General features: G+C 35.5%; 1 protein-coding gene across 2 annotated transcripts in view; it reads left to right on the top strand.

Annotated features, from left to right (window-relative positions):
• CTDSPL2 (CTD small phosphatase like 2) overlaps nucleotides 1–16,785 on the top strand; it is a 71,202-nt gene extending 54,417 nt beyond the window's left edge. For both annotated transcript variants that reach the window (XM_022587213.2, XM_022587212.2), the window contains exons 9-13: nucleotides 5,927–5,989; nucleotides 6,094–6,173; nucleotides 9,492–9,618; nucleotides 11,113–11,208; nucleotides 11,863–16,785. In XM_022587213.2, the coding sequence (XP_022442921.1) occupies nucleotides 5,927–5,989; nucleotides 6,094–6,173; nucleotides 9,492–9,618; nucleotides 11,113–11,208; nucleotides 11,863–11,928 (432 nt within the window). In that variant the 3' untranslated portion in view covers nucleotides 11,929–16,785. The remainder of the gene's footprint in view (nucleotides 1–5,926; nucleotides 5,990–6,093; nucleotides 6,174–9,491; nucleotides 9,619–11,112; nucleotides 11,209–11,862) is intronic.
• The last annotated feature ends 6,905 nt before the right edge of the window (nucleotides 16,786–23,690 follow it).

Here is a 23,690-nt window from a genome sequence, read left to right as displayed (position 1 = left end):
AAAAGTAGAATGTAGGGCTTCCCTGGTGGCGCAGTGGTTGAGAGTCTGCCTGCCGATGCAGGGGAACGGGTTCGTGCCCCGGTCTGGGAGGATCCCACGTGCCACGGAGCGGCTGGGCCCGTGAGCCATGGCCGCTGAGCCTGCGCGTCCGGAGCCTCTGCTCCTCAGCGGGAGAGGCCACAACGGTGAGAGGCCCGCGTACCGCAAAAATAAAAAAAAAGTAGTATGTATTTTGTTCCTTAAAACATCTGGGGTCATGGACACAGTATTGAGGATAAAAGTAATATTTTATATCTGGTAGGGAAGAATATTTTGATAACTAATTGTGAGTCAATATTTGAAATAATTTTAAAGTAATTTTTCCATCCTTATAGCTAGTCATTGGCACTAATTTTTTCATCATGGTTTGTATTCTTTATAAATGTATCTTAAAATTAGAAGAAGTTCATTTAAAAATACAGAAAATTCTTGTTCAGTAACTAAAAATATTCTGCAAATATAGGAGATGTGACAGTTGATTACTAAGCATATTAAATTGGAGGCTTCAAAATTTAGAATTTGTTTTTAAAGGCAACATTTGTGGGGGTTTTTTTTTTGCTCTTAAAATGAGTAAACTTGACTTTAAGATAAACACATTAATATTTTATATATATACACAAATATGTGTACATACATATTTAAATTCAAAAATTATATATGTATATTGTATATATATTATATATATATGTAAATGGCCATGACTTGAAAAGTATGCTTCGTTGCTAGTTTTTAATATACCTTCTGTATGAATACATTAAGCACTTTATCCCTTTGGGACTCCATAAGAAAATATCTTTTCAAATTTATTTCTATTTAATACAGTACAAGGTTTTGCAGAAGGTTTTAGTTTGGGGGTTTTGTTTGTTTTTATTTTTATTGGTTCTGATGTTTTAGTATTTACCTATTCATCCTCAGATTGATCCACCTACAAATACTATCCCCAGCAGCCTCTTATTGGAACTGTGTGAAGCAAAAGGTGACTTGTAAAATTACCCAATGGGTTATGAAGTTGAGGCCTCCACAAGGCCTATCTGAGCAACCCTCTTTCTATGGAGAAGGTTTGGGTTTTGTCTCTGTGATCTGGTATTGATGCTAAGACAATGTTAACTAAGTTAAATAGTTAAGTAATCAGTTGACTTACTTTACGTCTTCTAAAAGTATAGATATGGCTTTCTCTTTGAGTTGAGGTTGCCCAGTTCTGCCCCCATAAAATCCTACTCATTCCAGCTATCCTTCTTATGGCTGATTACTTTTAAATAATAAAGTGGATAGTAATAATAGCTATTAGGAGTCTCAGTGTGCTGGCACGGTTCTAGGTGCTTTATATGTATTAACTTATTTAATAAACAACACTATATAGGTACTGTTATTATACCCATTTTATAGATAAAGGAACAGAAGTGTGCAGAAGGGTTAAAAAAATGGTAGAGCCCCTTGTATGCCTGTGGTATCTGCTAATACCTGTAGCATCTCTTCTTCACATTGTTCAGTGTTGTTAGTTTTCTACTGTTTTAACTTATTACTGCTGATTAAATAGATAGCATCCACCAATCATCTTTTTATTTAAAGGTGCCTACTCTTAAGTAGGTGAATACCACCAAATTTATCTTTTTGTTTTCCTTCCTGCAACAGTGTAGCAATAAGTTCAAAGGATTTCATGGAAAAACTATTAAAGATACTTCTTTTTGAATATGTTAGGGTCATATTATCTGTGCTTAAAACCATTTAGAAATATTCTTCCTAAAAAGATCCACATGTAAGAAATTTTTTTTCAATTTTGCCCACAAATTGAAATTGCTTATCTTTTGGATGTTTTCTCCCCCTACCCCCCTTTTTTGGTCGTGCTTATAAAGTTACCTAGATAACTTAGATAATGGTTTGGTAAACTAATAGTCAGAAATTCGTGTATATAACTTGACATTGCATACTTAGACATGAATTTGACTTTAGGCAGACTGTCAGAAAATATAATTAATTTATAACTGGCTTGCTATTTTAATGACTGTTAAATCTAGTTCCATTAACCATTTATTGCCTGTTAGGATCATCTTACATGCACAGTTATAGGACATCCTCTTGTACTAAAGAAAGTACAGGCTGACTGTCAGATATTGTTCAAATCAAGTAGTGTTAGTGTACTGTTAATGTAATATTATTTTTCTATAATATATTTACATTTTTCTATATAAAATTTAAGTTTTGGTAAAATCAGCCCACAATATATTATACAAGATTAGTTCCATTATCACTATTTTGCAGACATTATTCTAGTGGATTTTGTTTTAAAAGTTTACATCATGAACATATAATGAAGTAAGTGAGGGAGATTAAGAGGTACAAACTTCCAGTTACAAAATAGAGTCACGAGCATGAAATGGACAAAAATTTTACATAATAAACATTTCATAACATGAACATCTTTGGGTAGTAGGCAGTCTTATTTAAGACATGTTTTGGGTATGGTATTTTTGTATAACAGTTGTTCATTATTACAGTATTATGCATTATTTTAAAACTGACTTTTTCAAAATATATTTGGTTTAGTGATAGATTAAAACTATTTGTTGTGTAGATAGAATAATTGCTGTATATTTGGAGGAATATATGTATACCAGCCTGAAATGAAACTTATGGCCTAGTCTTACATTTGAGAGACTACATCATTTTGAAGAATTGCAGGTTTGAAGAAGGATGGTTTCTGAAGTACTAAGTAGTAGAAGAATGTAGAAAATAGGAAGTAGGCAGCTTGGGACAGGAATCTTTGTTACAAGAAGGTTAGGAGAAGAAAAATGGAGTTAAGAGCATCTGTGGAACAGATTTTGAAGCATTTGGAAGCATGTCTATGTGTGTATCTGTATGTTTGTATATCTCTGACCTAATACAATAAGTGATCGTAGTCTCACTGTATTATACATACCTTAAAATTGTTCTTATTTCCTACTGGACAGTGCTTAGTGCTTCTTAAGTTCTATATATTTCTGCTTTAATATATCCATCCAAATGAGTTAGACCTTGTTGGCCGTATGTCTCTATTTCTTTTTTTATTATAAATTTTTTATTTTATTTATTTATCTATTTATTTATTTTGGCTGTGTTTTGTCTTTGTTGCTGCACATGTGCTTTCTCTAGTTGCAGCGAGTGGGGGCTACTCTTTGTTGCGGAGCATGCGCTCTAGGCACGCGGGCTTCAGTAGCTGTAGCACGCAGGCTCAGTAGTTGTGGCATACGGGCTCTACAGCACAAGCTCAGTAGTTGTGGCGCGCGGGCTTAGTTGCTTCACAGCATGTGTGATCTTCTCGGACCAGGGCTTGAACCCATGTCCCCTGCATTGGCAGGCAGATTCTTAACCACTGCATCACCAGGGAAGCCCTATGTCTCTATTTCTATTTTTCTTTCTGAGATTTTACCTTTTCAGCACATGGCAGAACTTCCTGTGGTCCCAACCACATCCTGGCTTGCTGTTACTTTGTACCTTTCTACATTCCTTCTCCCCCCCCCCACCCCCCCACCCCCGCTAACCATATCAGTTTCTGCCTGTGTCTTTTAATCCTGAAACACCTTCCTGTGTTTCAAATGGTGAATCTGTTCTGAGAATAGGAACATTTACAGTCAACAGTTATTCTATTCTCATGGTAAGGAAACACTCTAGCATTATATTCCTCTATCTCAGTGCCACCTTTCATCCCCAGTGAACAGGTACATTATGAAAGTAATATCAAATTTTAAGATGTGTTTTATATTTAAGTATAGTCAAAGTAGTAGAATGCATAATGAAGTTATAGTTTTGACATAATCTGGAAGTCACTGTGTAAGAAGTTGGAAAATGACACCTTTGTACAGTGCTCCACTTATTATGCTTAGATAATACTGTTTAAATAGAAGTATTCCTTTACAGTGGAAGTGTTTTAGTGTTCAAAGGAGACAAATCCCAAATTGTAGAGGCCCTGCTTATTTTACTTTACAATATGGAGCAAGTGATAGCAGGGATATTGAAAGCAAATGAAAACGTTTATACATATGCAAAAATGAAGTATTTTTGGTTATTAAATGCATTTAACTGATAAGCCTTCTTAGCAATAAACAGAAGGCTCTGATGGTTCATGGTTTGTCATCCTCCATGAGATAAGGTAATTGAAAAAAAGTATTGGCCGAATTGTGGGTTTTTGTCAGTTAAGGTAGTAATATATCTAAATCTATCAGTTACTTGGATTACCAAACAAATAAGGTGTGTTGAAAACTAAACCAGACTATACCAGATATTTCACAATGTAAATGTTAAAATTATAGAAGCACAACTCTAGTTAAAAATTTTATACCTCATCCTAAGTGTTAGGGATTGGATACTAAGGATTTCGTCATATTTATTTGCTAGGGGTGGGGGTGTGTGGCTTACTTGGTTTTTGATTAGTCAAGATACTGAGATAAACTGCCTAATAGGCTTAAAAATGAGTAAACCTTTATTATTCTAGCCTGTAGGCAGGGATAGAGTGATATTATTAGCATATTAATGTTTGAAATTGGTTTTCCACAAGTGATCGGTTCTTAAGGAAATTCAGTAGTTGTCCCTGTGTAGTATGTAGTCTTGCCTCTCTTTCTCTATTTTGTTTATATTGCTTAAGTTCAGGCAATTATATTTAATTTACTTAACAGATTTTTATCATTTACTTACTATATATTTGGCATTGTCTTACGCCCTTTGGGCTTCAGAACTTACAAAGACTGGTAGTACATAGTCCCTACCTCCTAATATCCTTTGCCTGATTTCCCTGTTCTGCCCTAAAACTTTCCTAGAACTAGATTTTTATCATAAGGGCATTTTTGTTTAGATGTGTATTGACAACAAAATTAAATTCCATGAAGCCTAAATTTTGAATTTGTTGCCACCACAGCTTTTTAAAAAAAATCTGAATCAAGTGAATTTGGTGCATAGACATTCTATAAGTATTTGTTGTTCATGTTTTTTGATGTTAATAATCACCTTTGAGTAGAGTACAAACTTTTCTTTTTATAAATTTTTGTCACAAAATAAATATAATTTAAAGGAGTCACATTCTTTTGTAAATCAGTTTTAGTGGTTGCTCATGGCTTATATTTCTGTGCTTTTTGAATATTGAGTATATTACAAGAGCTACATTAAATGTAGGCAAAAAGAAGACAGAAATAAGAAAATAATGTATTTAAGTCAGTTCTTTGGGTACTGTAGTCTTTCCTGATATTGTCAGTTGATTTTGATAACTGGTGTGTTTGACTGTTACATTTTCAATCTCAAGTAGCCCAGTAGTGCTAATTTAGATACCACATCTGAATCAGTAAGTATAGAACAAGATTGGTTTCTGAAAAATTCCAGTTATTTAAACCCACCAATCCAGACATCTCTTTCTTGAACATTATTTACCTTAATAGAAATTTAAAATAAAGGTACTCTTAGCAGGTGATTGTTAAGAAGAAATTCTGAGTAATTATTGAGGAAGGTCATTGAGACAGGTCAGCTAGAGGTGGATATACAGCCTGCCTAATAATTGGATGGATGCTACCTGGCTGGAAGATGGAGCTGATTGGTGGATCAAAATCTCAGAGGGAAACCTGCCATTTTTAGTTTAAATGTTTATTAAAATTATATTCCATGAAGTACTATTATATTACATGCTGCTATTTAACTATTAAAAAGTGAAATGATCACCAACGATTATTATTACCCTACCAAAAGATTGTTTTAAGTAACTTTTGGTGTATGTGAAATATATTTGGTTGAGTGGTACTTAGTAAACTTTTGTATTACTTTAACATATGAACTTTTAAATTATATCCAAAGTTAGAACATATCTTATAAATAAGTTGTTCCTGTTTTATATGTTTGTTTGCTGAAGCCTATCTTTGTATTTTTTCAGGTTTACGTGAGATTAAGACCATTCTTCAGGGAATTCCTGGAACGAATGTCTCAGATGTATGAGGTAAATACACTTAAGCTGATTATATAAGTATTTTTATTTTATTCAATATAGTACCCATATTTAGATCATGTATAATGATTACTTCTTTTCCCCTGAATTTGTAGATCATTCTTTTTACTGCTTCTAAGAAGGTGTATGCAGACAAGTTACTGAACATACTAGACCCTAAAAAGCAACTGGTCAGGTAAATTTAATTAAGAAATAGTGGAAATGTCTGTCACACTGATCTATGAAATTACTATGCTTCTACTTAATTTTGATAGCCATTTTCAGTTGGCTGCATATATAGAGATTTGTGTGTTAAATGGGGAAAATAAGTGAATTTTTTTTAAGCCCCAAAAGTCTTTAAGAGTTCCTAATTATTTAACTCCAGACAGACGTTCTTTAAAGGATACAAATATCAAATGTATTTATTCACTTGTACATCTGTATCCTCACTTCTTTTGGGATTGAGGGGAAATTGGGGGTATGTGGAATTTTTCACTGTGTGCATGATGTTTTCACTTCCTTCTGTCTCTGAGATAATGCATGTGTTGTCATCTTTTTAATGGCTTAGAGAAATAAAAGTTAATTTTAACAAAAAGGATCAAATTAAACTCTTTTGCTTTTTTCAAGAGCAAATTTATCTTCCATGGAAAGAAAATGTTACATGAAATCTAATTGGAAATTGCAGTTGGTTTAGTCACTCAGGTTTTGCTGATCTGGACTCAGTTCCTTGTGTGTGTCCTGAGCCAGCAGATGCAGTGTGGTCCTGGTTAGATGGGAGTGTTTTCCTGGTTAGATGGGAATTTAAAACAATTTGAAAATTAGTTTCATTATTTCTGTCAACTGAAGTGAGATACCAAGACTCAGCAGTCTTGCTGCATCCTCTAAGGTATAGGAGTTAATGTTTGAGTTTTGATCAAGAGCTGAGATGCCACAAAAGCCTCCTAAAAGCTTTAATAGCTGGGTGTTCATTGTCTTGAATACTTTCTCCCATACTGTCTTAGTGGAAAATCCTAAACTTAATTTCTACTGTTAAAAGTACCTGTATTATTGAGTGGTTTCAGCTATGGTGAAAGGCTTTTCCTAATGTCCACATTTAGGAGATTTTTCCCTTGTAAATAGAATGTGATTTTTTTTTTTTTAATCTAAAGGATCAAAATGTGTCCTGTAGTCAGTTTCCATTTTATCTTCCATATAAGCAAGCTTCAGACACACAAATGAAAATGGTATTTTCTTTTCATAAAAGTATATTATAATTTATGCTCATTTTACCTAACTTTTATAAAAGCATACAAGTGATTTTGCTCTCATGACTTCATTTATTCTGAAGATTTCTATTCAGCACCTCCAGTGTTCCAGGGAACAGTGGTGAGCAACACAAGCCCTTCCCTCTTGGAGCTTTCATTTTTGCTAGGGGACAAATCATAGTCACACAGTTACGTTACAAATTAAAACCCCTCTTTTAAACTAGTTTTATAAAATCTACACATTTGGGAGTTTAAACTTGTTTTATCTAGTTGTATTTTGAAAAAGTTAAAACAGGAAAAACTTTTTGAACAGTATATTGAATGCGTTAGAGTGCTTTAGGGAATCATCTATGTTGGTGACAAGGTAGACTCAGAAATTCCTGTGATCTCTGAATCCCGTGAGTCCGAATGCAAATTTGATGACTAGCAAAAGCAGTTTCTTTCTAAAACTGCAAATACATGCTATTGACCCTCAGATTCCTGAATAACTGGAAGGGGTTTAGTATAATTTAATTAAAATAATCATTAGTATCCATATATATATATATTCAGCTGTCTCCTGTGTCTGGTGAATTTGCTGCTATTGGAGAAGAGTTATCAATAGTGATTTGCAGTTATGTGCTGTACCTGCCTCTCCAATTTCCTTGTATCTAAATGTTTATACAAAAAAAATATGGAATCTTATTTAGGTCCAACCAGGACTTAAATTCTTTTGCCTAGTCTTATTTTTTTCAAAGTAGGACTGTCTTTAAACCTTTCAGAGGTAGGTGATCATTTAACTCATGAACATTTAATTAAAAGCATTCTTTGTAATAAGGGAAAAAGAACTGTTTATACTACATTTTGTCTGGTTTTAAAATTCTTCCACTTTTCCATCACCATTGGCCCTGATTAAAATATCAGTTTTGTTGTTGTTAGAGCTATGGCAGATTTTGTTGGTAGAAAATTCCCCTTTCTTGAAATTGGATAATTCAAAATATAGGTATGTGTAAGCCCTAGCTCCTGAAAAATTGTATAGTGGGATTAAGACACAAGGAAGCCAAACTACCAAATAAATTAATGTATGCAAAGTGGAGTATTTCAAGGTGATCTGTATCAGTTATTAGTAATATTCAGAATCTAATATTCTGAGTGCTAAATGGAGATTAATTATTACAAGTATATAAATATTATTATAAAACCTTAATAGCTTTTTAAAATGATATAGCATTTTTCAGTTTCATTGGTGAAAGATAAGTTTACATTTGTAATACTTAAATCTGAATTCATCTTTTCATTCAATCCTTGTTTTTTCAAATGATCTCTCACCCCCCCACACACACACGCATGCAATTAAAATAAAGATGGGTGTTTGGGAAAAGTTGAAATGATGGAATGTTTTGGCCTCTGCACCTTTCCTCAAAAACTATAAGAGAAACTAAAAACATTTTTTTTAAATGCCAACACGGAAACATTCCTTCTTATATTTTCTGTTCTGGCATGTGCAGGGATAGGGAGGCTGTGTGGTCTTCTGGTTAGAGCAAAGGACTGGGAGCCAGGAGGATCCTGGGTTCCAATGCGGGGCTAACCACTGACTTACTGTGTGACCTTGGGCAAGTCACTTGACCTCCTTGTGCCTCAGTCAACCATCTGGAAAATTGGTTAAAAAGCAGGACCTCGATGACAACCAGATGCTGCATCTGAACTGAGCTTTCCTGGGTAAATAAATTACAAAAACAATTTACAGAGTTTTTAATCCCTCTTTATCATTTAATATAACATTTTGGGATAAAACAAAGTTCTTTAAGGCATGGTAATATTTGGTTGTAAGGTTTCAATAATTGCTAAGGATTTTTTTTTTTTTTTTTTTTTGCGGTACGCGGGCCTCTTACTGCTGTGGCCTCTCCCGTTGCGGAGCACAGGCTCCAGACGTGCAGGCTCAGCGGCCATGGCTCAGCGGCCATGGCTCACGGGCCCAGCCGCTCCGCGGCATGTGGGATCTTCCCGGACCGGGGCACGAACCCGTGTCCCCTGCATCGGCGGGCGGACTCTCAACCACTGCGCCACCAGGGAAGCCCGCTAAGAATTTTTATAATAAAACTATAGCCCAAAGCTTAGGCCCACACTTGTATTTGAATTTCCTTTGTGAGAGAAAATGATAAGGCTTAACTTGAAAAGCCTATGGTATGTGTATTGTATATGTGTTTCAGTATATGTTGTGCTTTTTACATATATATATATATATATATATATTTTTTTTTTAGTTAATTTGTTTTTACTTTTATGTTTAGGCACCGGCTTTTCCGCGAACATTGTGTTTGTGTACAAGGAAACTATATAAAGGACTTAAATATCCTTGGAAGAGATCTTTCAAAAACTATAATAATTGACAACTCACCACAAGCCTTTGCATATCAGGTAGGAAGAGGGTTGCTAAACAAACTCAGACAAATGCTGCCAAAAGATATGATGGGATAACAGAATTTTCACTGGTGGAATTTCCCTGTTTAGTGTCGTCTTTTAGAATTAGGAATGCCAAATCAGTATATTCCTTGTGAAAATTTTTCTTTTAAATGAAGTACAACATACATAAAAATCTGAGTAGTAAATCTGAAGTAGTAAATCCCTAAGAAGGGACTATAAGATATATATCATTTAATAGCATTCTTATCTATTGTTAAATCAGTAATTTGATTGTAAACATGTTTCAGAATTATGAATAGCGTAACCATGTTCTTCTGGTCTGTTTGATTTGGCATTTCAAAATATTTTCTTAGACTGTTTTGTCAATATGTTTGTACCCTTTGTCAATGATTCTTAGAAATATAAATTCAACTAGAGGGAATTCCCTGGCAGTCCAGTGGTTAGGACTCAGCACCTACACCTGCTGAGGGCCCAGGTTCCATCCCTGGTCAGGGAACTAGGATCCCATAGGCCACACAGCACAGCATATGACAGATAGATAGATAGATAGATATAGATAGATAGATAGCAGACAGACAGACAAGAGATTAGCCATCCTTGCAAGATATATTTTACATTATGAGTATGTTCATGTGATATGGCTGAGATTTTCTTCAGAATAAATCAGTGCAGAATTGGAATGGTGGAAAGTGGGTTGGGTGTAGATGAAACAAGCTTTGTCCCTAACTTTTCTGTTTCAAAAATGTCCATAATAAAACGTAAAAAAGAATACAAGGGGAAAAATTGCATATGGTATTGAAGTATGTTCAGTTTAGGTCACTACTTTTATTCACTTGCATTTTGAAATAATGTTTTTAAGAATTGGTAATTGGTTCATAAATAAAATAATTTCAGTTATCCTCCATCTCAAACACAGTGTTCTGCATAAATGTTAAAAGATATTTTATCCTAGAGAATATTTACTATAAAACAAATATGGTTTGTATTTTTGTTTTTAGACCAATGAAATACCATTGAGTCAATTTGTTATGTTCCTACTATGTTTCAGGTTATCTTGCTAGTTGCTGGGAATAAAATAGTGGGACACAGTCCCTGTGTAAGAGTATATGCTTTCTAATAGTATTCTCTGTTGAGATTGGTAAAATTCCTTTATTCAGAATGCCTAGCATTGACTAATAATATTTCTTGAATGAATAATGTTTTTAGTTATGTTAATGCAAAACTTGTTTTAATGAATATTTCTTATTAAGTTTTATATACACTAAGAATAAATTACTCTGAAAAACCAATTACGTTTCAGTTCCTTCCTTAACACCTGTCTCTTGCACTATTAAGCTGTCAGAGAATATGACAGACATAAACTCTGATGGCATTCCTTTTTTCAAAGGAACTTACTGATTAATGTTTACTAAAATCTGTTACTTTTAAGCTTTTCCAAAGTAGGCAAAATGTAAATGAAAAGAGTTAATTACTTATTTTTCACTTTAGCTATCTAATGGAATCCCTATAGAAAGCTGGTTTATGGATAAAAATGACAATGAACTTCTAAAATTGATTCCATTTCTGGAGAAGCTAGTAGAACTGGTAAGTCTATCTTATCATTTATCTTTTTGTTAGGCTTTTGTTGCTTTAACTCTGTTGAAATAAATATTTTCAGTTGCTTTATGTGTACTAACTTTAAGTCAACATGGTGGGACATTAGGGCAGAGATTGAAAAAAGATTACAAGCATTTTTGAAACTTATAAATTATATTAAAATTATGTTTATCAGTATTTAAAAATTTATATATCGAATGTTTTATTTTACCAGACTTCCTCTTGCTAACTAGTTGTTACTAACTAGTTGTGTTAAATTGATTTTATAGTTCAGGTCTAGAATTAATGCTTATGGTACTGAAACTTTATTCTGGGAACTTTTTCCTCTGTGTCCATGGATTAATTTTAAAACTACTATATAAAGTAGAATTCATTGGCTGAATGCTTTACCTATCTTTTGGTTTGACCTCTTATTGCATAATTGTTCTTACAAAATTAATACATTAATGATAGGCTTTTTTTTTAAGCTAAATTTAACTGCTTCTGTGTAGTATCTTTTTATTTGGCAAACAAAATAATGTAAATTATAAAATATTGATAAATGGTGGTATAGTTTCTTTGCAAAGTAAGAATGTTCATAATGTTATGAGGATCATGTCTTTGAAATTACGTGGCTTTTAAAATGTCTGTTTCTCCACACAGAATGAAGATGTTCGACCTCACATCAGAGACCGATTTCGCTTGCATGATTTGCTGCCCCCAGATTAAGTACAAAGACTTGTCAAATCACTGAAGGGGGAGAGAATGCAGGACCCTTTTGGACTAAGACAAAAACATTGCCATTACTGTTGAAATTTTGCATTTTTGTACCCCGTCTTGCTTTTCTTATCTTGGTGCCCAATAATAATCAAGGGTTACAGAAAGAGACTTTATCTCAGATTGAATACATACAGTAGGTAGGCTAAAACAGAAGAGTCTTTAGAACTAGTGCAACTTCCAGTGAAATTTTTTTATGTACAGGACATCTGCAGTTTATAAAGAATTCTGTTTCTGCCACCAGCAGTTTGACCTGTAGTCACACAGGATTTTATGATAATAACAGAGATGAAAATGGACTTTTATTTTCTCTCTGTTTGGTGCTCTAAGTGGGTTTGTAGCCACTTTTCTGTTACTTTAAAATTCTCATTTCAACAGGAATGGCCAGTAAAAGTTGTTTTATTTTTCCTGTTAAGGTTTATAACCTTTTTACATTTTTGACCTGTATTAGATTAGAATTTCATTATGCATTCCTTTTAGTTGAGGCGCTTCATAGTTTTCTGGAAATAGTCAATTTTTAGTTTTTTATTATACATTTGAATGGCCGTTTTCCTGCTTTGTCTGCCTGCATATTGTATATTTGTTTAAAAATATTCTCTACTTTTAGTCCATGTAAGTTTCATTTAGAACATGCATTTATATTTTGTTTCTGTAATATTCTACTGTAGGTGAAATCTTTTCAAAAATCAAGAGACTGGGTAGATAAGAATATATGAATGACTAATATTCAAAAGATTTAAACCATTGTGATGGCATGTGTTCCCAAGTGGTAATATCTTGCAGTGGCACACAGATTTGATGGATAAAAGGTATACCTCAGACTTCACTGTGCTCACCAATCTTTGAGGAGAATGAGTTTGGTCACCTGTTGGGCTTGATTTGGTTACTGATGCCTGTGGTTTTCTCCAGGAATGAAGTATTCAGCACAGTGATTCAGTATTTTTAGTTATTTTGCATGGGCTGGTAGTACCTCTGTTATGCTCTCAGTTACAATCAATTAAAACTCTGTGTAACAGTCTTGGTACCTTACAGTAGCTATGCATAATCCTGTGGCACAGTAAACTCCCAAGCCACCAATGCAGTTAATATGTTCTCATAGTGGTTTTCTATGCTATATGAAAATAGTCTTCAAGCCTTGGTTCTCTAATGCAGCTACCACAAGAGGTTGATATTTTTATAGTGGCGTGTAATCTTTTTCGGGAGGCTTTTTATGGAAGGTAGAATTTGTAAAAGTTAGTATGCTTTGCCTCTCAACTGCATTATCATGCCACAGGCTCAGACTGTTTTTGTGTAAAGGATGTCAAAGAACGGCACTTTTTCTAAAGAGAAGTTTGATATTTTGTATGCTTGTTAAGAAAGTACAGTATTGGAAATTAAAGGTGGACAACTGATAATTGAGGAGTATGTCACTTAATTTTTTATGTATATTACCTGTTTACTTGTACAACTTATTGTACAAATTACATGCAGCTTCATTTTCAAATGAATCCTTAAAATAAGGAAATCTTTTTAGGAAAACATTTAATTTTTGTATTTTTGATTTTAAAGGCATGAGTTATGTCAATTTTCAGTGTATTAATGAAGATTTTAACTTTTCATCAGGTTGAGTGTTTTCTTACTGTATTATCTGTTGTGTATGTAGTTAGCATATTGTGTCACTGAACTGTTTAAAAATCTAGCATGTAGAGCAAGCCTGTTTTGTGGAAAATCCTTATTCATTAAAAAAATAATCATGGCAGATTTTCTGCAAAAAAAAAAAAGCAAAAACATTTGCAATTCAGAATACTGGGGGTTTTTTTGTTTGTTTGTTTTTAATTTAAAGAAAGGTATTTTGCTTGCAGGAAAAAAATACTACAGATTCATTTTAATGAGAATCTTTGAAATGTATTTATCTTTAGGGCATCTGGGCATCTTTATGCTGTTTGTCTTCTGTCTTTCTTGAAATAAAATGTACATATGTTACCTTTACATATGCTCTTGCTCAAAATTGTGAACCTGGTTACATTTCTCCTTGCTCCCTTTTTATGTTCAAACAGCAAAACCCAAAACCTATACAGGATCTAAACTTTCAGCTTGCATTATAATTGCTGAAAGCTTTTCTGATTAAGTAAATACAGTCTCAACGGGCTTTCCCACAACTAAAAGGGAAATGTAAGCACCTATATATACCACTGTGCCTATAGGCACTTTAAAAACAACTTTTAATCATCTTTTATTGGTAAAGCTGTTTTTGATCCCCTGCTAGCAGAGCTCCTTTAAGTTGACTGACAAATGAATCAAGCCTAACAAGATTCTGTAAAGAAATAAACTAAGGGAGAATTTTATATGTCCTGAGAAAATTTCTTGAGATCAATTCAGTCTCTTTTTCTTCATTACTTGATTTGAGTCATTTTAAATTTGTTATTAATACAAAATTTAAAATAAGTTATAGAGACAGTTATCCAGCTTCTTCCACTTTAAAATGTGTTATCTTATTACCCCTTCTTTCCTTTATCTGTTGGTAGATATTACCTTAAACATTTCCATTAGTTAAATGGAGGTGTTTATGAATTGAGATGTGCCCAGCCTCTTCAGTTCACACAGAAAACATGAACTCTTAAAAACTGACTAGTAAATGCAGGAGAGATGGATACCTGATAAGACACAGCAAAAGTGACCTATATACACATTACGACTCTGAAGTACATATTATAATTGTGATATTTCCAGTGGTAAATGTCTGACTTTTAAAGACATTCTTTTAAATATTTGTATTATTGTTAGGATGTTTTAATCAGTTGTGTTTTTTAATTCCATGTAATATATGTAGCCCTAATCAGATTTATAGCACCATATTTCTCCTTGGGTCTTAAAAGAGAGTTGACAACAATTTAAAAGCATAAATTGTTTTATATTAGCTAGTATGTATATTTATTTACCTGATGGCTTTATCTTGTTTCCCAAAATTTTGGGGGCATTTGTTGAAAGCATTGTAACTTCTATAAATGGCTATTTTCTTGTAACTGTCAGTGAAAATGGATGTGTACATTGTGTTTTTATATTACTTTGGTTTTCCTGGTTTGTTTGTTTTTTGGGTTTTGGGGGGGGGATGGTTAAACATAGAATCATTTTTTTTAAAAAAGTTATCTTTGGCCAATGACTTTTTCAACTAGATATTACTTGCATTCAACCATCTAAAGAAGTTTGTTTTTTACTGTTTTGTTTAGTCAACTTGCTGAAAAACAGAGACTTCATCTCATCAATGAAGAAAGCATTTCATTATCCCTACAAATCTTTGCAGCGAGCACAGACTTCTTCATAAGGACCAGATCTTTTCCACGTCTTGTGTCAATCACATAAAGCTGAAATGTAAAGGACACTGAAGCCTTCATTTAATTGTCCTAACATGATGGTGTTATATACTACATCATTAGCTAGTTAAGGTTTTCTGACCTGACTTCTCTTTGTCTTCCTAGGTATTTATTTGTTATCTCTTTTAAACTTGTGTATCTAAATTAACTTAGTGTTAATAGTCACCCACCAAATAACTATGCCAAGTAACTAGGAAAGAATGTTTATTTTATTTCCCCTTATAGGGGAAGAGTGGACTGGGAACAAAAATGTATGGGCCAAAAGGCCTTAGGTTGTCATTCATTCACTTTCTTATTCCTCTCATGAGCTGTTTTTGAGTATAGTATTTTTTCAGTGCTTATGTGCTTGATTATGTCATTACTTTTCATGTCGTCCCCTGAGTTAAAAGCCTGCTAAGAACCTGTATAAAATACATTTTAAAAATTTCAGAATAAGAACCACAGAACTCAGTATCTTATATTTAAATGCTATTTAAATTATTATTGGAATCCAAGTCTCATTCACTAGGATACATTTTTATAAAATGTTTCTCTGTATCTTGAATTGAAATTACTTGCCCAGAGGCAAGAGTTCCAGGGTTATGTGTTTTGAGAAATTTTTAAAAGGGGAGATGAGAGCAACAAGTTTATACTTACTTTATGGTTTTTATATTAGTTATTAGTATTTTAAAATATATCACTGGTTCCCAAACCTGACTCTTCATTAGAATTACTCTGTGGAGCTTTTGAAATACAGATCCTTGAGGCCTGACCTCTGCCAAATTGTCTCACTGGGTCTAGAGTGGGGCCTGAGAGTTCCGTATTTTTTGAAAGCTCTCCAAGTGATTCTCATAGATTTGGGAAATCACTACTTTACTTAATGTGACAGTGGTTTGGGAGTTGAGAATAGGCAACAAAATTAAGTTTACCAGACATCTCTTTGTGGTAGAGTTTTTTTTTTTTTAACTGGGACCAGATTTCACAGAACTTATTCAAGATGCATGGAGGAATAATAAAGAAGATTGAGGTTACTGCTTATTATCATTCATGTCTTTCATACTTTTTAAGAGTTTGCATTTTCTAGCACTTGGAATAGTTGATCATATACACAGCTGAAGGACATATCCCTGAATGAGACCATTATATATATTAACTGTAAAATATTTCACTATTTTTTTATTTTATAAATCTTTGTAGAAATAAGCAATGAAATACTACTTTCATCTTTTGAAATGGGATTTTTCAAGGCAGTGTCCTTTTGGCATTAAGGTAGGGGGGAGTTAATATTCTCTCTGCCTTTTTCCACATGAATCAATATAAAGTCATGGACATTTAAAATATTCAATTTAATTTCTACATATTTACTATGCAGTATAGCCGTGAACAAGTAATGTAGATTTAGTTTTCTCATCTTCAAATGCCCTGATCACCCTACCTCACAGGGTTGTTGTGGGGATAAATAAAACTTTTATGGAAGCACTTTTCTTTGGTGATATTTTATCAGCCATTAGAAACAATATAATATCTAACAACTTATATTTGTATAGTGCTTTGTTTACAAGTACACAATTTTTTCACATTGCTTTCTCTTTCGATGATCTGTAAGGAACGTAGAGCATGTTACAGATACGGAAAAAACAGATAAGGAAACAAGCTCAGAGAGGGCTGTGACCCAAGACCTCACAGCTGTTCTAGGAGACTCGAATTCAAGTATCATTACCACAGGCTATTTCCCAAGGCGTTGGCATTTTTGTATAATCATGTTTGTACATAAATACAAAGCTTTCCCTAGTTTATAAAATGAATGTAGCCAACAAAGTGTTCTTATAAAAGAATATATTAACTCAGTGCAAAAGCTTGTGGTACAAACTAGGCCCTAGAGTTTAACAATCCAATATTTAAACTAGAAGGAAATTCCATCTTCTAAGTGTACATCTTTATTTTACAGATGTAAAATGTGTCTAGAAAAGTGTCTTCCCAAGATCACTAACCTGGGATTAGAATCTAGCTCTCTTAATTACCATTACTCAAAGTAATGACTTTAGGAGGAATAACATTCTTAATTTCTGGAACTACCAGAAGTGCAGAAGTTGCATAAAACCTGAATAATGAAGTGGTTAGCTTTAAAAAGTAGAGATAAAATGGCAAGAAAGAACCAGATTATGGTGAGCTAAAATGAAATTATACTTGATGTAATGGGCTAAATAACTTGAACCAGTATAACAACAAAATAGCAAGCTGGTCCCACCCCAATCTCTGTGATGAGACTTAAATATAGTATTGTTAACTCTAGTCACCATACTATACGTTAGATCCTTGGAACATTAGATCCTCAAACCACTAGAAGTCTGTACCCTTTGACCAACATCTCTTCATTTTTCTCACCCCCTCACCCCAGTTCCTGGCTGGGATGAGACTTGATAACTATTTTCCCTGGGCTTGAAAGGAGTGTAATGCACACAGACTGGTTTGAGTGTCACTGCAGTAGGCCTTTAGAAATAAATGACTGGACTTGGGAATAGCTGACTTAGGAGTATGGGTAATAAAAAGGAAAGTTCAGAGTCAAAAGACCTGAATTCAAGAACTTAAGAACTCATCCACTTACTAGACAAAGGAGTTCTCTGATCCTTAATTTGTTCATCTGTAAAACGGGTGGTGAAACATGTATACAAATAACTACCAGAACTGAAATGTTAAAGCAGCTAATTTTCTTGAGAGTGTGTGAGATCTATACAGGGTGTTGGGAGATGTCTGAAGCTAGAGGGGGCAGAAATGAGCAGTAGAATCAGGTTATTGTAATACCACAGATGTCAGGGAGATTTTTAAAGAAAGACATGAGCAGCAAGCAGTCTGGAAAGAAAGACTGGAGAAGTGGTAATGGAGAGGTCACCTATGATTGTTAAGAACAGCGGTCCCCAACCTGTTTGGCACCAGAGACCAGTTTTGTGGAAGACGGTTTTAACACGGCCTGGTGGTGGCGGGAGGGATGGTTTCGGGATGATTCAAGCGCATTACATTTATTGTGCACTTTACTTCTATTATTATTACATTGTAATATATAATGAAATAGTTACACAACTCACCATAATGCTGACAGGAGGCGGAGCCTAGGCGGTAATACGAGGGACGACGGGAAGTAGCTTGTAAATACAGATGAAGCTTCGCTTGCTCACTGGCTGCTCACCTCCTGCTGTGCGGCTCGGTTCCTAACAGGCCACCGACCGGTACCTGTCCGCAGCCCGGGGGTTGGGGACCCCTGGTTAAGAACATTTTGGATGAAAATAATGCTAACTGCGAAGGAAGAAATGGAGGATGAGGAAATTAAAGAGTATTAAATGGCTTGAGAAGTAAGTAGTTGGGGTAGCAGGCTCATGTAAATGACTTGCCGAGTTAGAAGTCTCTTAGTAATCAGTGAACCAAATGAACTAGAGCTTTTAGTGGCTCCCATATACTGAGCTTTAATGTTATATTTGATGTATGACAATTGTTGAAGGTAGCTGTAAGTAGCCTTTCTGATGACAGTAAAAGTCATTTAAAAACACTGCCTTAACTATGCTAGGCTCTGTGGATGGCAGAAGAAAGCAAACCTGACACTGCCCTCAAGCTAACAGGCTAGCAGTGGAGACTGACATTTGCTGGGAAAAGGAACACGAACGAAAAGACTAGCTTTGAGGGCTAATAACACAATCTAATCTGAAGTCAGGCTTGGATTGGCTGAAGAAGTATTAAGTTGAGATCTGTAGAACATTTATTGAAAGAATATTAAGCCAGGCTTGGTTGGGGGAGGGGGTAAAGTTAAGCAAGGGGATAAATAATCAGATTTGTTTTAAAAAGATCACTTTGACTGCTGAATAGGGAATAGATTGAGTGGGAGACCAGTTTGAAGAAATACAGACGTTGACCTAATTCGTTCCACACAAAGAATTTCCTTTCTCCACGATAATATGGTTAATGTATTGGGTTAATGTATTAACCCAATGTAATGTAATGTATTAATGTATTGGGTAGCATCGTAATGGACAATCTGAGGTCGGAGATTGGTAAAGTTCTAGGGAAAGTATGGCTTGCCCAGCTTAATGATAGAAATGGGAAGGTACTCTAGGATTTTATGGCACCATATAAAAGTTAAGTATGGAAAAATGTATAGGAGTTGAAAGGAGACAGATGCTGTCATTTCACGTCTTGGGTAGGCTCTTTAGGGGAGGAGGGTTAAAATTGAAAAAGTCATTAGTTGTTTCTACATCAAATCATGTGAATCAAATCAGTGATTTTGGTATTTTATAAATGAGTGGGTTTTTTTTGGGGGGGGGTTGGCCAAGTGGGCCAGCATGTGAGATCCTAGTTCCCCAACCACGGATGGAACCTGTGCCCCCTGCACTGGAAGTTCGGAGTCTTAACCACTGGACCGCCAGGGAAGTCCCTATAAATGAGTTTTAATCTGGTTCTATTTGCAATTAAAACCGCCTCCTCAGCCTGGCCTTATTTCATCTTTAGGAGATTTTGAGTCTGGTGCTTAAGGCACTTCACTTAAAAATAAGCCATAAGCAGCCCTGCTTCTTTTCTGCTGGCATTTACTCTCCTATGGCTTTAATGATGAAGCTTCTTAAAGGCAGAGGTTTTAATGTTAATTTGTTCAACAAACACTGATCAGTCACTCTGCTCATCTGTAAGATGGGAATAGTGTTATGTGTGATTATAGGGTTTCCCTAGAGATTAGTGTGTGGATCACAGATTAGTTTTAAGGAATAATCAAAGTCTCCAGCACAGAGTTCTTGACAATTGTCTCCCAGTTTCTTTATTTCAAAAAGCAGCATGCACAATTCTGTGAATAAATTCTATTCTCAATTTCTGTTTCAAAACTTTATCAATGAAGCATACATATAGCCCATGTATTTTTTGCATAGCACCTCCAACTCTCACACCCTATTTTCAATTGCATGTTGTTTAATACCGTGAAGTTAACACCCCAGAACCTAGAATAGTACTTGGTACAGGGTAGGCCGTCAATAATTATTTGTTGAATACATGATATAATGAATGAGCTCATATTTCAAAGTTTGAACTTCAATTTATAAGTCCAGAAAATTGATTCTGAATGTGCAACTCAGAATTGATGAAATTCAGAGGAATTGGTTCACACTAACTAAACTCACAAAACACTAATTTTTAGGCCAAATATCAATTCCATTCATTTACCTCCTTATGAAACTAAATCACAGTCCGATGCCAGCTTGGTAAGGGTAGAACCAGAGAGAAGGTCTACTGAAAGAGAATCATAACGGCTAATATCAAGTCAACAGGATGCCCTCATCTTCATCTCTGCTAGGTATCTGCCAAAAGTCTGCAGGTCAGCTTAGCCTTTTCTCTGGGGACTGTCCAAATCTTGTTCTTTGGCCTCACCTCCCCTATATTTCACCTTCTTTCTGTTAACATTTTTTGTTTGTTTGAAGGTACATTGTCTTAGAACATCTTCAGGCAAGTAAATACAGATGGCTGTACTACCACTTCAGAAATACACAGGCTTGCTTTCCTGAGTCTTCATCTTGGGATATTCGATTGAATCTGGCACCTTCTTAGCCAGTCATTTACTATTTCCTAGTTCAGGTCATTGCTATAATGCTGTGGGCTTACTAGTAATATATTAAAAAAGCAGCTTTCTTTGGGGTGCAGCTGTATTAATTTTCTTTTGAGACTACCTTTCATGAGGAGAAACAATGGCCTGATGGGCGAGTTTTCCTTTGAGGAAAAAACCAGTTTTGCCTAGAAATTTATTCATGCAGTCATTCAACAGTTATTAAGTGCCCACTATGTGCCAAACAGACTGAAGTATGTATACCAGAGCTTAGCCTCTCAAGATTTCTTATCTGCAGATAAGACTACTATGATGTATTCGTTAAAAATTTTAGCTGAGGCCAATAATGGAACTTACTGGAAAGATACTGGCGTACCTCATGGCATTTAAGGAAGAGCTGGACAACTGGACCTCAAGGGAAGGCAAGAGGAAGTAAGGTCGCTTGGGAAATCATCACTTCATCAGGAGGTCTTTCCTTCAGGCTGCTGTCATCTGCCACCAACTCCCAGGCCCTGAGAGTCTTGAGTTCCAAATTCTAAAGTCCTGGGAAAGAGAATCTTTCCGTTATCACTGTATAACAATTCACCTCAAGACTTAAGAGGCTTAAGATAAGTTATCTCTCACAGATCTGTGGGCTGGCTGGGCTCAACTGGACAGCTCTTGCTTGGGGTCTTCTGTGGTTGTGATCAAATCGTAGTTGTGGATTGCAAATTCCCTGGTGGTCCAGTGGTTAGGACTCCAAGCTTCTACTGCAGGGGGCCCGGGTTTGATCCCTGGCCAGGGAACTAGGATGCCACAAGCTGCACAGCAAAAAAAAAAAAGGGTAGCTGTGGATGGAATCATCTGACAGTTCAACTAGACTGAATGTCCAAGATGACTTCTTTGCTCCTGTGTCTGGCATCTCTGCTGGGATAATCTGGAACAGCCAGGGGCTGGCTGAATACTTCTCTCTCCCTAAGCAGGCTCTCTGTAAAGTTATCTTGAAACAGCATGGCAATCTTAGGGTAATAAGACTTCTTAAATGGCAGCTGGCTTCTACCAGAGTGAGCATTCCAAAAGGCACAGGTGGAAGCTGCAAGGCTTGTTGTAGCCTAGCCTTGGGTGTCACTTCTGTCCTATTCTACTGGTTAAATATGAATCATAGGGCTACCCCAGACTCAAAAATTATATAAGGGCTTGGATACTATTCATTAAAGGGCCATCTTTGGAGACTAGCTACCAGATAATTTGATGGTTCCACTGGGTTATTTATATCCCACCTAGGGGCAGATTCAGATTTTATACAGCTTGAAGCATATACAATTTGGAGGGCTTTCTTGAAGAATGGAAGGGGCCTATGCAATGAGGGGCCCTGAAGCTACAGCTTCATTAGATTCATAGATAATCTGCTTCTGACCCCCCTTCTCAAATCAGCTATGGTAAGGGAGTAGAATGGCTTGGGGAGCCCACCTACTCTTGTATACTAGGACGATTTCCAGAAAAGGAGAAATCATTGTGAGCTTTCCCCACTCCTCACCATAAGTGTCCAGTGTTCAGTTCAATATAATCTGATCATTTGAATGTTTAGAACTCAGGTCTCCTGACTTACAACAGTGAATTTTCAAATATACTATATTGCATAGCATTTTAAAATTTGTATTAAAAAATGTAGTAGAATTGGAAGGATACAAAATTTTTTTTTAACTTACTATCCTTTATATACCTTTTTCTCCTGGCTACTTTTAAATGTTGATGTCCTTCAAGGTTTCTCATTCTATCCTATCTTCAGATGGCCTCTACTTCACTTGATTCCATCCACCCCCATCATCAGATAACTCCTAATCCTCTATCTGTGGCTCAGACCTCTCTAGTTCCAAATATATACTAGACATTTCTATTTGGATGCCTCAGAGGAATGTCAAGATCTGTGTGGCCAAAACTTAACCTATCCTCATTCCTTATTATGATGAGAAACACCAGTCAGGCATCTTCAGAAACATTTACTACATGCCAGGCACTGGGAATACAGTAGCAAAGAACACAGACAAAATACCTGTGCTCCAAACAGATATTAAATAAGGAAACAAGATCATGAGAAATTGTGATAAATGCTATGACAAAACCAGAGCGACAAGATGAGTAACTGGGAGAGGCCCCTTGCTGGAGGGAGAACAGGGAAGAACTTTCTACAAAGGTAACACCTGAATTTTGGAGGAAGAAAAGCCAACCATGTAAAGGTGTGGAAAGAGCACTGTGGACAGAAAGAATAGCAAGCACAAAGTCCAAAAATAGGAAAAGGCTTAGTAGCCTCAGAGGGCCAGTAACAATGATGTTAATGAGACGGAATGGCATCATAAGGGGCTTGGTGGGAGGTAGGAGTCAGATGGTGCAGAGCCTTGTAGGCCATCATAAGGAGTTTCAGAATCTAAATCCAAAACAAACAAACAAACAAACACCAAGAAGCCACTAAAGGGATTTCAACTAGGAGGAAGGGGTGTGATGATCTAATTTACATTTTTTAAATAAACTGCCTGGTGTATAGTGAATGGACTGTGGAGAGGGAAGAGTAGAAGAAGGAAAACCAATTGAAAGCATATTATAGTAGAACAGCCTAGAGAAAGCTTGGATTAAGGTGGTAGCAAGAGACATGGATTCGAGATTAACATTGGAAGTAATTCACAGACCTTGGTGATGGACTAAATTTAAGGGGTAAGTGAGAGGAAGAAAGCAAGGATAGCTCCCAGGTTTTTGACTTGAGCACCTATAGCTGGATGTTACTTCCACTCAATCTCCAAAGGCATCATCCTCTACAGCTCCCCTCCCCTCCTCCTCCA

This window comes from Delphinapterus leucas, chromosome 2, assembly GCF_059928025.1.
Source record: "Delphinapterus leucas isolate spDelLeu-1000000601 "Yukka" chromosome 2, BTC_Dleu_Yukka2, whole genome shotgun sequence".
Lineage (NCBI taxonomy): Eukaryota > Metazoa > Chordata > Mammalia > Artiodactyla > Monodontidae > Delphinapterus > Delphinapterus leucas.
Note: the sequence above shows the minus strand (reverse complement) of the source record. Positions and strands in the feature narration are given on the sequence as shown.